Source organism: Phyllostomus discolor, chromosome 5, assembly GCF_004126475.2.
Source record: "Phyllostomus discolor isolate MPI-MPIP mPhyDis1 chromosome 5, mPhyDis1.pri.v3, whole genome shotgun sequence".
Taxonomy (NCBI): Eukaryota; Metazoa; Chordata; class Mammalia; order Chiroptera; family Phyllostomidae; genus Phyllostomus; species Phyllostomus discolor.
In genome coordinates, this window is record NC_040907.2 from 14,218,032 (window position 1) to 14,233,500 (window position 15,469).

General features: G+C 39.7%; 1 protein-coding gene across 2 annotated transcripts in view; it reads left to right on the forward strand.

The window, feature by feature from the left end:
• Positions 1 to 15,469, forward strand: part of KDM1A (lysine demethylase 1A) — a 46,113-nt gene that overhangs the window by 11,226 nt on the left and 19,418 nt on the right. Inside the window, exons 3-7 of one of the 2 annotated variants that reach the window (XM_028513773.2) lie at positions 4,975 to 5,034; positions 9,485 to 9,618; positions 12,347 to 12,425; positions 13,059 to 13,151; positions 14,053 to 14,159. In XM_028513773.2, coding sequence (XP_028369574.1) covers positions 4,975 to 5,034; positions 9,485 to 9,618; positions 12,347 to 12,425; positions 13,059 to 13,151; positions 14,053 to 14,159 — 473 coding nt within the window. The remainder of the gene's footprint in view (positions 1 to 4,974; positions 5,035 to 9,484; positions 9,619 to 12,346; positions 12,426 to 13,058; positions 13,152 to 14,052; positions 14,160 to 15,469) is intronic. The other variant, XM_028513776.2, reaches the window with a different exon arrangement.

A 15,469-nucleotide genomic window follows, 5' to 3' on the forward strand; every position in this document is an offset into this window, starting at 1 on the left:
GGTGTCTTTCCGGTATCTTTTAAAGTCATTGCTGCAGTGCAGCTTCCTGATCGGCTTGTTCCTTGGCTTGTTCCTCCGCCAGAGCAAACCTCCGTGAGTCAGAAGCCTCGGTGAGTCAGGAACGGGAGCAGACAAGACAGCGCTTTGTGTCAGCGGCAACTGCGTCTTCCTCAAAGAGCAGTCCTTAACATTTCTGTAGTTCTTTTTTCATAAGGCGCCCTCATCTCCCCTGTGAGGCAGTCAGTATTGGCATATAGTCTGTACGAGTGCTGGGTTGGGCAGTATTGCATAGTTACACAGAGTTCAGGTGGATCATTTTTTCGTCGTGCTATAAGCTGTTTCTCAAGTGGTTTGTTCCAGGCTTTTCTCTTGCCTTGCCTGCAGGTGCCTGCAGTAGGAGAGCAGGAGTAGCTTTCGGGTTCCATGACAGTTGACTCAGATTACCTCCAAAGGAAAGATAGAATGCTGTTGCACTCTCATACCCAATAGGGGACGTTCTTTTGTAGATTTACTACAAGTTTTTGGGAAATTCATTCCTGCTAGAATTGTTTATATTGCCATTTTGGTCCACTAGTGTCAGATAAGTGTCTGAAGTCAAGTCATTTGCATTCTCATTGTAAGTGGTATGATGCATACATTTACAAAGCAGACCTAGGATTAATTTTCTTGCCTTTTGGGGGGGGGCATAAAGTATCATTATAGTGTTTTGATTTGCAACTGTGTTCCAGAATAACTTATTGGAGGACTGAGAAAAAAAAATGTGACGAGATGATAAGGTCATCTAGATTAGTTCAACACAATTTTTTTTATTTTGAGAGATAACTATAAACAAACTAATATATATGTATTACTATACAATACATAGTCCCCACTGTCGGATCATTTATAGCTTAGTACAAGACACCAATGTACATATAAATATGAAGTAAAAGAAAAAATATTCTTTTAAAAAAAAACTTCTCCCAAGGATATGTTTGTTGATTTTTCTTGGGGTGGGGGGAGTAGAGAGAGGTGTGAAAGAGAAACGTTGATTGGTTGACTCCTGTATGCTCCAGGGCAGGGATCAAATCTGCAGCCTAGGTGTGCGTCCTGGCTGGGATCGAACCCACAACATTTTGGTGCACAGGACAATGCTCTAACCAGCCAAGCTACCCAGCCATTTGAATGTGATTGCAAGAAACTAGTCAAAATGTGAACCTGCTGGTCAGCATGTTCCTGAGAAAACAAACTAATGATCCTAACACCCGTGCTTGCCAACTAAAGTATTTGAAAGTAATCATAGACTTTTAAGATTCTGGAAGAGCGGTATCTTAAGAATTTGAATCAAGACGAGAAAAGACCCAGTAACGTGACCGTAACTAAAATACTTAAATATTCAAGAATTACTTAACAGATCTGCAAAAGGTTTACTAGAGGACAACTGAAAGGCTGCTATGTAAGATAAAACAAAAAGATTTCATTTCCAGTTTGGAGAAAATGGGCACAGATAACCTGTATTAAGGGTCTCTTCCCCACACTTCACCGTGTGCACGTGTGTGTGTGAACGACGGGGGGATGAAAACAAAAGGAAGTCTGCAAAGAGATGCCAAGATCAAGGTGATAGTAAAAAGTTGCTCTTGTAAAATGACAACAAACTAACTCACAACTATCAACAACTGAAACTAAAAAATAAAAATAAACTAAGCAAACAACTAGAACAGGAAAGAATCAGAAATGGAGCTCACATAGAGGGTTTTCAGCAAGGAGGAGGAAAGGGAAGAATGGGGGGAAAGGGTCAGGGAATAAGAAGCACAAATAGCAAAATAGACAGGGGGAGGTTAACAATAGTATGGGAAGTGGAGGAGCCAAAGAACTTATATGTAGGACCCATGGACATGAACTAAGGTGGGGAGATGCTGGTGGGAGAAGGGGTTGCAGGGTGGAGGGGAAGAAATGGGAGAAAAAAATGGGACAGCTGTAATAGCATAATCAATAAAATATACTTAAGCCAAAAATAAATAAAAACCAAAAAAGTTGTTTTTGCATATTTTCATTTTCTATTTTTAATTTGAACTCATAAAAGATAACCATACTTGCCTTCTGGTCCGTGTCATTGTGCCACTGTCAGAAGCAGAGTCCTAGGCTAGAAAGACCCAAAGAGCACACGAATATAGCATATTTATACGTTTTAATCTGAGACACTACCTGGGTGGAGAGTTAGCTGCAAATGTTTATACGTGTGCTTTTTTTGTTTGTTTGTTTTTAAGATTTTATTTATTTATTTTTAGAGAGAGGGGAAGGGAGGGAAAAAAACATGGAATCAGTTGCCTCTCGTATATGCCCCAAATGGGGACCAAACCTGCAAACCAGGCATGTGCCCGGACAGAGAATCGAACTGACAACCCTTCACTTTGCAGAATGGTGCCCGTCCAGCTGAGCCACACCCATCAGGGCTGTCTGTGTGCTGTTTTTAAGAAAGTGATGAAGAGTTGATCTAGCATACCAGTAATAAACATGATGTCTTTAGAGAAATGGGACCCTCAAAATACTTATGAGCGTGTTATGATTAGAGGGAAAAAAGCAACCTCATCTTTACTTCAAGACATGTTATAAACCTTCACCGAGTCGAGAGATAAATCTGTTATTCCTTTGCTTAATATTAAGCCCTTTTTGTTTGGTTTTCACTTATTTCTCACATGTTTATATCAACTTCTTGCTTGGTTTTCTCCTATTTCTCTGCCTAAGTAATACTTTGGATTTTCATAGGTCTCCTACATCTTGTACCAAATAACAGTATCTTTATAAAAAGGCTGTCCTGCCAGTTTGTGAAAGAGCAACCTGTTAATCTTTTGAACATGTAAATCAGGGGTAAGAGATATCCATATTTCTATTTAAAGTACCAGTGACAGAAAGAAAAAAAAAAAACTCAGTCAAGAACTACCTGTAGGTTAAAATAAGCTGATTAGCAGATTGCATGGCAAATAGTGGGAAAAGAAGGAAAATGATAAAAGGAAGGATAAAATAATTCAGACTTAATGGCTGGCTTGAAAGAGGTTTTTGCTTTTATTTATTTTTATAAGTGGTTAGATGCCTTCATGACAAGACATTGCTTTTATTCTTTTCCAAGCTAGGAAATAAAATTTGAGAGACAGAAGTTGTATTATTCCTAATGCCTAAATGTTATTCTTGGAAACCATATTTATATTTTTGTTCTGAGCTCCTCTCTTCCCTTTATAAAATACAGTTCAGTCTTCTGATCTAGCTTGGTTCTATTTGGAACCAAACAAAATAATGACAACATTTTTTTTAACTTTGATTTTTTTAATGAACAAATCCAGAAGTTACTAAGCATGAACTTTTTTTTAAAGAATTCTTTTTTATTATTATTTTATTTATTCATTTTTTAGAGAGAGGGGAAGAGAAGGAGAGAAAGGGAGAGAAATATCAATGTGTGGTTGTCTCTCACATGCCCTGTAGTGGGGACCTGGCCCTCAACCCAGGCATGTGCCCTGACTGGGAATTGAACTGGCAACCCGTGGTTCACAGCCCACGCTCAATCCATTGACCTACACCAGCCAGGGCAGAATGAACATTTTTTATTTAAACTTTAAAAGTAAAATTTTAAATGTAGGGACTGAGCTTTCAAGATAAGTTGCAGATTGGATTATATAATTGGAGTCATCTCTTCATAATTAAATGCCCTTTTCCAAAGGCTTTAAATAACAAATCTCATGCCTTGTGCCTTCTTTGAGAAGCATAACCTTCTAGAACCTAAAGGATCCTTCAGGATAGAGCGTAGTGAGATAATTTTAGAATGAGAGTCTATCCTACCTTCAAAGCAGAGCACATACCTTCTAGCATTACATTCTTACATTGTCAAAAATCATTTCTATCTAAATACTTTTATAAACTTAATGATGAAGTTGCCATTTTGAGACTCACAGACTGGTGGTAACAGTGCTGTGTTAGTGTCACTTCACTATTCCTTTTAACTCGAATGGTAGAATAATCAATCTGCTGTCTAGTTGAGATTCTTTTAAAATAAAATTTTACACGAAGCCTGTGTAGTTTTTAGATCATCGGGAGGTGGTCTTTTCATGTCTTCCAAAGATCACACTGCATTTTCCTGTGGTGTAAATTTCCTAGGTGGCTAGGAGTTTAAGAGGATCATGGCATCCGTCTTGGTGACGGCTTTTGGAAGAGTCTGGAAGATAACCTATTCTGACTTTCTCAGATTGAATTTTCAAGCTGTGATACTTTTCTTGAAGTTATTTCTTTCTACACATTAATCAGTGAGGAAATTTCCTTAGGCTTATTGTGAAGTCCCCTGAGATCTTGCCTGCCTTGTTTGTCTGTCTGCGGTACCTGGAATATGACAGCATGGCATCTTACGGTGTGTTTTAAAGTTGTACTAAGAAATCACTGACATATTCAGATCTCGCATTGTCTAGTATGTATAGTAAATACAACTTTTTTCTGGAATTGGATTATTTTGTTACATATCCTGCTTTGAAGTCAACGGGAGAATTTTTCATTAAAATTAAAAGTCTCGTCATGTATTCTTTTTAGACAGAAAGGTAGAGATAAAGAGACACTGAGGGGATGCTGGCTTGCTGCAACTTCAGGTCCTAGAGCCCGTGTCTCCCACCCGTTCTCGGTCTGGCAACAAGCAGTAAAAGACGTTGGGAGTCCCTCCCCCACCCCCAGTCCCACCTTGACTATTAAATAAGACTGGCAGCAAGGACATAGTGATTAGAGACTATGTACTTTGTTCTACCTTTCAGCAAGAATCAGTGTGTCAAGTTGAAGTTTCGTGATCGGAATTTTGAAGAATATGACGTGATTCCTTGGGCCTTGATTCCAGAAGGAGCTCTCTGAATATGGGTTTACTAGTTGGTGGTGAATTCGATAGTCGCCAACTATTAGGCCTTTATGTCCAGATATTATCTCAATTTATGGAGTAAGGTCCCTGAGTTCTCCTCTTTCCTTCCACAGGGCAAGCAGGAGGACTTCAAGACGACAGTTCTGGAGGGTATGGAGACGGCCAAGCATCAGGTGAGGGTGGCGTTAGATGCTTGCCACTTAGTAGCAAGAGCCGCCAAGTCAGGGATCGATGCTTGCGAGTGTTTTTGGCTGTGGTACCCACATTTTAGCCAGAAGCGCAGGGGAAGTTGAACCCGCAGGACAGGGTAGCGCTAGGAGAGTGTAGCCAGGGCAAAGGCAAGCACACCTTTTGAAGTCCTCAGGCCGGTCTCAGCCCTCCGCTCTTTGTGTTTGGAAGGAGATGGCGGGTACTTTTTTCCCCAACAGCCTTTGTAGTAAACATGATATAAAATACAGAGTTAGGAGTCATGGGACCTTTAAAAAGTAATATAATTGTATACACAGAGAGGAGAATCCATAGGCTGAAATTCTTCAAAAAAAGAACAGGCATTCTAGGACAAGTAAGGAATTAATGCAGGCAAGTGACTCTTTTTAGAAATGGTTGTTACATAGGGTTGGGTAAATTTTTTTCAATTAACATTAGTTCGTTAATTATTTTGCAGTTTAAACATTTTGTTTCTCACATGGAAATTAAATTTTAAAAATGTCTGCTCAAGCTCTTTATTTTCATATCAATCTATGAGATTTGTACTTCTAGGAAAAAATAAAGGGTTAAATGATTTTTAGGGCCCATTTGGAACAGTTAACAGTTTGGTCCAGGAATCCAAAGTAGTATGTGTGGATTTCATCCTTTGCCTCTTAAAGAATGTGTTGTGTTCCAGTGTCGAGGCTGGTTTTACATTTTGATAGACTTGGAATAGGTGTTACTTGATTTTTGGAGTTTGCCACTTTTCAACCGTTAAGTCTACTGTAAAATTATTTGCCTGTTGTAGTTTGTGTACGGCAGGTCCAGGGAGTATTTGTATTTTACTCTCTCGGAACAAATGATAGTTCAGTGTTAATACAGAAACTAGTAAAGAGAGGATCCAGAATGTTAGAGACAGACTTCTGTAAACGTTAGTCCAAGGACTGGCTGTTGATAACCAGCACAGGGCTATCGTAGTGGAGTTACAATCCTCATTCAGAGTCAGACCTTCAGGAATGGTTTCCGTCAGAGGGTGCACACCTGGATCTTGCATGGAATTGTTGAAGGGCAGGGATAGCCTTTAGAGATTTAATCTTGAAGAAATACATTGTTTTGTTGATGCTTTTTGTTTGAATAAATTTTTGCTTTCACTTTAGTAAACAGTACATTGTATTGCTGAAACCAAAAGCAAACTTTCATATAAAACTGTGACACTATGGACTTAATATTAGTGGGACATGAGTTTTAAGTGTTTCCAGGAATGGCGGCAACTATTCTGAATGCTTCAAGATCTTCCCTCAGATCTTTGTCATGTTCAGAAGCATGCTTTTGTGTGATGATCAGTCAGCATTAGAAACATGCTTATAAGTAATCAACATTCTTCTCTTAATAAAACCAAATGACCCTCACGAGTGTCTTGGGACCAGGATCGTATCTTGACTTTTTAAAATCCAAATCCAGTTGGTATATACATTCTAAGTCTTAAAAGTGAGAAGGGAACTTGAGGTCATCTTGTCTAGCTTCTGGGACAAACAGTATTGTGTCTCCCCTGCTGTATGGATTAGGACCTGAAACGAAGGTCAGTGACTTGACCAGGGTCACACCAGCAGTTGGGGGAGTGGGAACCCACAGGTCTTGTTTCTTAGGCACGGACTATTCATTACACCCTTCCCTAATAGAATCACTTAAAGTGTGCATTTAACCCTGAAAATGAAACATCTAAAGCATAAGAAATCATATGATTTTCCTCTTTTTTTTTCCTTTTCTCTCCTTTCCCTCATTCTTCTTTTTATTTTTAAACTATTATAGGACTGGATGTGGCACATCTATAATTTACTGATTTTAAGTAGTCTTTTATATGTAGATCCTATCAGGTTTTTGCTTTCACTCTTTAGCTAGAAACCTAGTTAATTTATCTACTTTACTGGGGGAGAAAAGCAAATAACTCTCATGAAGGCCTTCTTTTCTTCTCTGTTAATGTTTGTATTTGTTTCCTTACTCTTCTCAAGATACTGCTTTTATCACATCAGACTCGGGTGGTGGGGAGTGATTCCATGGACCAGGAGGCCTGTGTCTTCACTTCTCCTCTTCCCCGTCTCTGCCTCTAGAGTCGATCTGTCCAGAAAGGTCTCAGTTATTCCCTTAAGTAATTTAACTATGTTGCTGTTTTCGAAGAATGGTCGAGCCTGTCAGACGGTTGGAAAGGGTAGTTGCGCTTTCAGCATGACTGCATTTTGGAAGGTGCTGATGCTAGAGTTTGCAGTGTGTCCGAGGATCCCACGTGACTGAGAATAGCCTGTGTCCCGATGGTCAGTGTTTCTCCTTTTGCCTTGGTCTCATGCCCCACCCTCAGCGATAGGGCTTTTACTGGTGGTGCTTTTCTATAGGAATAATGAACTATCCTGACATTCTTTAATTTTAGGTTGGGATTCATTAAATGTGAGGATTGTTGATTTGATTTGGTAACTTGAACACCGTGCTTGCGCCCTCCTTACCTGCTAGATAGGTCTCTCTCCTTGTCTCCAAGACAGCGCTTCTCCGCGTGCGGCCCGTTTTCGTGTTAGGCGCCTTGCTCAAGGGCCGCTGCTTTTTCTAGGTAGCGTCGTGTTTGGGAGTCTTTGTGAGACACCTAGGTGGCTTAGCTGTGTTTCTCAGCCACAGCTTCGAACTGCCTGGTTCTTTTTGTGCTCCTAATCTTACTAATACCTTTCCTTTAATTTTGCTTTCATTATCAGTGCTTCCAGCTTCTTAACTCTTTAAAATAATTAAATATGGATATCTGGTGCCTGTTTCGTTACTTATATATAATTATTTCAATGGTATTAAATTTTGAAACTCTGTAAATTGTGTTTTGATATTTCATAAACTGGCGATTAAGTATATTTTCATAAAGTGATCTTAGAAATACAAGTAAAATATATGCAAATGTGTTTCTAAGGACATCTTATAAAGTTGTACTTAATTACCAGCATATAAAAACATCAATTTTTAATACCCAATTTAAAGAGTTTCAAAATAACATGTATTTTACTTGTAGAATATGAGATACATATATACAAGGTCTATCTGGAAAAAGTCCAGCCATTCTTAATATAACAAGAACGGTTTGCGCGACATTGATGTAACCTGGCAGCCAAGGAGAGTGGACTGGAACGCACATGCGTGAACAGTGATGACTTCACTGCACTAGTCAGTGGGAGCAGTTGACGCCGTTGACTGAGCATGTGTCCTGTGTGGCCCTCATATTCAAAGTGACTGAGAGGAGAGCGACGAACCTGCATCAGAATTTGCATTAAGCTTGAACATTCCTCCACGGAAACTATTCGGATGATTCAGAAGGCCACAGCTGTGGGCAACTGGTGATTGGCGGCTCCATCACAACAATGTGCCTGCTCACGCATCAGGACTCGTGCTGAGTTTTTTTGCCTAACATCAAATCACCCAGGTGACTCAGCCTCCCTACAGCCCAGATTCGGTGCCCTGTGACTTCTGGCTTTTCCCAAAACTAAAGTCATCTTTGAAAGAGAACAGATTTCAAACTGTCACTGAATTTAGGAAAATTCAATGGGGCAGCCGGTGGCGATCAGGAGAACTGTGTGAGGTCCGAAAGTGCCTACTTTGAAGGGGACTGAGGCATTATTGTCCTGTGTACAGTGTTTCCTCTATCTTGTATCTTCAATAAATTTCTCCATTTTTTGTATTACATGGCTGGATACCTTCTGGATAGACTTCGTATCCATTACATGTGTATATACTATATAGTGAAGGCATTAACATACTTTACTTGCAATATGTGGTGAACTATTTCTAATGTTTCTGCCAGAAATGGTAAATCCCTTGCTTTCTTCTGTCTCATCATTGTAGTCTGCTTAACTTTTCCCACTGCTGGCCAGCATTGAATTATGGGAACTAATGGATGGTGCCATTGATGACATTGTGTATTTCGTACTGCTGGTTATTAAATCTTAAATTCATCTTCATGCTCCTTTCTCTAATCCTTAAAGAGGGCAGGTGATTTGTGTTTTTCACTCTGTAGCCTTTTTTGCTTTCTGATCTTATATTTTTCCTTTATTCTGGTTCTTTAGTTTTAAAATTTATTGTAGATTATCAATGATACTAATTTTAATTAGTGTATTTTCCAACATTATAAACTTATTTTGTTAACAAAAAATATTTCAGTGCCTTGTTCTATTTTATAAAGTATATTGTTTCAGTCAGTAAATTCTAATTTTGGAATATTAAGCTCAAAAGAGGGACTGAATTAGAGGGGTATTTTAGCTTTTGAGCACCCTTTTTAAAGGAGGTGAGAGCAGACTGTGAATGAAGCAGAGCTTCACAGAGGCTCTTCAGGCCAGAGAGGGGTCTGAGGCCTAATCGTTGTCCCCAACTCTGTATCTGCCAGCACTTTTCCCAGGAGTCCTTTGCTTTCTTTGCCAGGTGTGGAGGGCGCAGCGTTCCAGAGCCGACTTCCCCACGACCGGATGACCTCTCAGGAGGCCGCCTGTTTCCCCGACATCATCAGCGGGCCACAGCAGACCCAGAAGGTCTTTCTGTTTATTAGGAACCGCACCGTGAGTTCCTTTTCTCACCTCATTATAAAAAGTGCATATCACTTTCATAGAGAATATGAGGAAAAGAGAGAACCATTGTTAGAAATTAGTTGTTTTTTTTTTCCTTTAGGTATTTTTAAAGATGTGTGTATAATTCTTGTTTTTACAAAATTGAGATCCTACTTGCTCTCATTCTTTGGATCCTTTCATTCCTCACAACCTCATAAACACAGCAAGAATCTCTATACATTAAAAAAAATACTTTTAAAATAATCACTTTGTCTTTCCGTCCCAGGATAAGAGAAACTGTTCGTCTGTTCTACTCACCTGGTTCAACCTCCTCCTCTGGCTGAGTAATTGATTTTAATGTCTGTGTAATATTTTGTCTGACTGTTGAGTCCTAATTAACTGTTGGACATTAAATGTCCATTTTTGCCATATAATTATTGAGCTCTGGACTACTTTTATATTTTTTGACTCTATCTCCATATGTTATTTCCATATGGTAGAGTTCTAGAAGGAAAACAACCTTGTTAAGAAGCACGGACACTTCTTAAGTTCTGATACACGTTGCCAGATCGCTTCCCAAGAAGGCTGAACCAGGTGACGCTCCCACCTGCCCCTGTTTTTGTTGCTAAAACGATGATAATCTGTGCTGCTGTACTAGACCAAAACTATTTCATTTATTTTCCATTTCTTGGATTGCTTAGGCTTACTGCTTTTTCACATTTATTACTTGTTTATATTTCTTCTGTGAATTTTTCTTTCATGTGTTTTATTCATCAGAAGTTCTTTAACCATAGAGTAGAGGAGGGCAAGATACTATTCAGAACATATTCGTTGTACTCTAGGATGATAAGCAAATTTCTGTTATCCTTTTACCTACTTTAAATTTAGTTCAGAGATGTCATTTTAACATATCTGCTTTTCAGCCACCACTAACGTTTTTATTTTGGCTGTTAGACTGCAAAATCACTGCTAAATTTGGATTGCTTAGCTAGAGCGGTGATTTGTAGGTTATACTGGGTTTTTGTAGTACGTGATAATGGTTCTCTTTTGTGAAGAAAAGACAGGTTTTTTAAAAAGTGAGTGGAAAATCTTACTTTGTATTTCTGAGGCTGATTTGGCCTGTAATTGAATCCACATCTGTGTATAGCATATCCACATTTCGATCGAAGTGGATTTTCTGAGACGAAATTGTCTCTGTTTGTTTGTGTGTTTCATCTGAGGGCGGTGTTCATTGATGGCCCGAGCTTCGGTTCACAGGACGGAAGGAGGAAGGAGGCTCAGGCTGGGGGTGAGGCGCTTGGGCCTGGAGTGTGCTTGAGGAATTCCATTTCCCCTTGACAGTGGCCCCAGAGAGAAGTAGAGATGCATATGAATTTGTTTATATTTCTTCATTGGATTTATTTACACATGACCAGATTTCTTCTTTGTTGAAACTTGTGTATGGAACAGTCTGTGTTAGGTTTTAGTTAAGGCTTAAATCTGCTGGTGTAGTTGGTCTTGCATTTTGAAGATATATATTCAGTTTGAAGGGAAAATGTTAGAGCTCATTGATTGTACCACAGTATTTATTTTTTCACTTCTCATCTTACTGCTTTTTCAGCAGTATTTAAGGTAAATGGCCACTCCTTTTTTCTTTTAAAGATTTTATTTATTTTATTTTTAGAAAGAAGGGAAAGGAGGGAGAAAGAGAGGGAGGGAAACACCAATGTGTAGTTGCCTCTCATATACCCCTTACTGGACCTGGCCTGTGTGACCTTCTTGGGAATCGAACAGGCAACCCCTTGGTTCGCAGGCCGGCACTCAATCCACTGAGCCACACCAGCCAGGGCTCCTTTTTCCTTAAACACACTACTCCCTTAGCTTAATATAGTGTTATAGTCTTTCTCTTGCTTCCCTGGTCATTGTCTCTGACTGCTTTGTAGGCTCATCCTTGGAGCAGCAGGCCATTATGTGAACCTGTTGGAGTTGCTTAAGGTCTCTCCTGTCTCCTGTTTTTCCTCCAGGACCCCTCTTCTATATACTTTGGGTTGGGCATCAGTTGTCACCCGCAAATTGCTGTAGACCATAACTCTCTCCTCTGATCCCCAGTTTCCTCATGACTGCCTTGTATTTTAGAGAGAGAGGGAGAGAAACATTGTTTGTTGTTCCACTTATTGTACTTACTCATTGGTCAATTCTTATACATGCCCCGACCAGGGATCAAACCCGCAACCTTGGTGTATCGGGACAGTGTTCTAACAAACTGAGCTACCTGACCAGGGCTTGGTTGTCTTGGAATTAAACTCATTATCTTCTCTTTCAGTGAGTGGCATACTGATTTACTTAGTTGTGCAAACCAAAAGCTGAGGAGTTTTCCTTGGCGTCTCTTTTTTTACCTCCCCTGTATATGTAATTGATAATTTGATTTTTGTGGATTTTACCTACTCACTGTCTCTGGAGTCATGTAATCCAGGTTTAAATCCTAGTTGCTCCCTGCCTATAGCTAGCTGTGTGATCTCAGAAAGTTACTAGGGTTTTGTTTTTTCTTTTTTAGGTTAAATATCTCCCAGTTTCTTCAACAATTTGCTCATTTGGAATGGTTTTGTGTTTCATTAGTTCCTCTGTCAGGAATATAACCCTCATTGTTTTCAGTGAAAGGAAAGCCCACTTTTGGGGCCTTAAAAGTTAAAAGGATATTTTAAAGTGGTCAGATGGTGTAAATCTAGTTGAATGAAATGCAGTTTCTATCATTTACATACAGTTGCAGTTGTGGCTGGATAATCCAAAGATACAGCTGACTTTTGAGGCTACTCTGCAACAGCTGGAAGCACCGTACAACAGTAAGTCACGTGTTCAGCCACTGGTGTCGGACTAGATTGCGAACGTTGGTATTTCCTTCCAGGAGCCCCATGGTTCCTTGGTAATGAATCTTTTTGATTCATATTTCCTCTTATTTCACCTTGTACTGTGTAAAAATGAGCCTTATAGAAAAGCTATTTTGTATGTTTGTAATTATTTTCCTGGTTTTTAAGTGGCATTGACAGATGAGTGAGTTTAGGAGATGGCTAATAATGTCCCCAGGCCCGTGTCCAGCGTTAATCCACGGAGTGCTATGTTGGCGTTCCGTTGACTGGCTCTCTGGCTTTCCCACTTCCCATTTGCCACCAACGAAATCCTGTAAAGGTTTTGCCGAAGTAAATGAGCACAGTACTACACTAAAAAGCGTTGGTTTTGACTTTCACTTCACCTGTAATGGAATGTCATTCTTAAATTCCTAATTATGTGATACGCATTTTGTGCTACCTCACAGGCTTGTGGTTCTAAGAATTACTTATCTAAAGGAGTCACATGACCTGCAGCTTATGGAAAAGATGTGTAGAATGACTTTGTGATGGGGAAATAGAAGAGTTAAAGAATTTGTCATTTAAACTGCTAAAAGTGTAAACATGTTTTTAAATCCGTGTATCCTGTAGGTGACACTGTGCTCGTCCACCGAGTGCACAGTTACCTGGAGCGCCACGGGCTCATCAACTTCGGCATCTACAAGAGGATCAAGCCCCTACCGAGTAAGGGCCGGGCCGGTGCACTTGATAATTCTGAGTTGTGCTTCTAGGGCTCAATTTTATTTCCAGGAGGCTCTTAGCATTTTATTTTGATTTCTGAATCTATATTTGGACTCAAAATATTCCCACATTTATCCTATAAGTCAAAATTAAAATCTCTTCATGTATGCATTTCCTGTAATTTCTGGTTTGAAAGGTACTTAGTAAAAGGTACTGGGCTTCCAATTTAAGAACTCAATTAAAATATAAAATTTGTTGATAATGAGAGAAGTGACTTATGAAAGCAGGAGGTTTGAGATATTCCCTCATTGGCCAGTTTTCTTATACTGCTAAAGGTTGCATTTTTATTTTATAAATACTATTTTATTTTGTAAAGTCCTCTTTCATGATCTGAGATAATGTCTGCCAGGAATCCAGGAGATGGGGATATTTTGAGAATTAATATTTTTTTATTATTTTAAAATATATATTTTTTTTGATGCTTTAGTAATTCCTCCAAAGGGGATACTGCAAAGTACAGAACCAGCGCTCAAAGGAAGTGGCTGTGAGGGTACGCGGGGCGGCTGGGCAGACCGCCCGCGTGTGACTGTGAGGCTGTGAAGCGGCTCACTCTCGTGAGTTAGCCGGGGGCCGCAGGTCCTGGAGCAGGGGACTGGGAAAAGTCAGAAAGTAAATCCCAACAGAAAGGATTTCATTGATAAATTTTCAACATCAAATTAAAGTTTATAAATTTTATGTATTTGCTAATTTGTATTTAGATAGTTGCTGTATTTTGAAAATAACTCTGAATTGTTTACTTTGTAAAGCATCGTGACACGTTAGGAGGTTTTCATGATAAAACACCATAAATACAAATTCAAACCTACAACGAAACATTCTGATTTTTGTTTGTTTTGGCTTTTAGCTAAAAAGACAGGAAAGGTCATTATCATAGGCTCTGGAGTCTCAGGCTTGGCAGCGGCTCGTCAGTTACAGAGTTTTGGGATGGACGTCACGCTTCTGGAAGCTCGGGTGAGAATTTTATTGGGGGGTTAGAAACCTGACCTAAAGGAAATGTAAGGAAGTTATTTGTTGCAAATTAATAAATCATCCAGCTTCCCTGAACTAAACCAAATTGATTTAAACTGCATTAATTGTATTAATACTCAAAGCAAAGCAATTGGATAGTGTTACTTACATGGAAGCATTTTTGACAGTAAAGCTTGAAAAAGTGCTCAGGGAGGATTTAGAGTTTGTAAATGATCCGTGTATCTTCTGATGGATGTTTGCGGGTCACGCCTGCATGGACACACATCCTCTGCAGGAGGCAGTGTTTCAGTAGTGGGGCGGAGTGCACCGTGTTCCTTGTTTGAGAGTCAAGGAAAAGGGATTGCTTCCCAGGCAGCAGCCGTATTTTAGGGCCTGATGAAGCCAGGATACTGGTTCCCTTCTCATTAGTCCCAGAGAGAGAATGGAAACTAAAGGAGGAAAGGGATGATGGCTCGGAGTGGGAAAAAGAACACCACGTTAGGCTGCTACTATTTGAATTATCTTCATGAGCAAATTTCAAGATTTACTTACATTCCAGTGGCTTAAAGGCCTCCCTGGACTCCCACTGTTTGAAGAAACACTTCTCAGGGTGACCTAGACACCCTAGAATTTTATAGAAGCTTTCAAAATGTTTAATGCCATCCAAATTGCTTTCTATAAATTGCTAATTTAAAAAAATAGTCTTTTCAAATATGGGGAAATCAAAAGTAAACAGTTCCTGATACAGTCTTACTAAAAATATTAATTCAGAAAACAGTGCCCTCTGCGTCCTGTGTGCTGACAGTGCTGTAAGGAATGGTGGGGTGATTGTGATCCTTCCCTTGTGGGGCTTCAGTCCAGTGTACAGGTTTCTGTTTTGTTTTGATAGTTTGCTTGCTTGCTTGCTTGGAGTTTGTATGCCCATATTTATCCATGACTGAAATGTCGCTACAGCTAAGTAAGGTTTCCCCTACTTGAAAGTCCCCGGTGAGCAGAGATAGACCTGGGCCTGTGGGCAGGAATGAGAGAGACTGTTCGGCTCATTAGACACCCTGCCCCTGGACATGGGTCTGCTCTGGAGAACTGTTTGTCAAAGAAGTCACCTGTCAGATCGCTCACCGCTGACTTGGGGCACTGGCGGGCAAGACGTCGTAACTCAGTGGTAGAAAGATGACATTTGGTGTTAGAATTTTTTAACATATCTTTTCAATATGTGTGGTCCTTGCTTGCCTATCCATTAGTGGTATTAGAGACAGCTGGATAGAGAACAGTAGCTATAACTAAATATGTCTTCTATCAAATTATTTCCTACT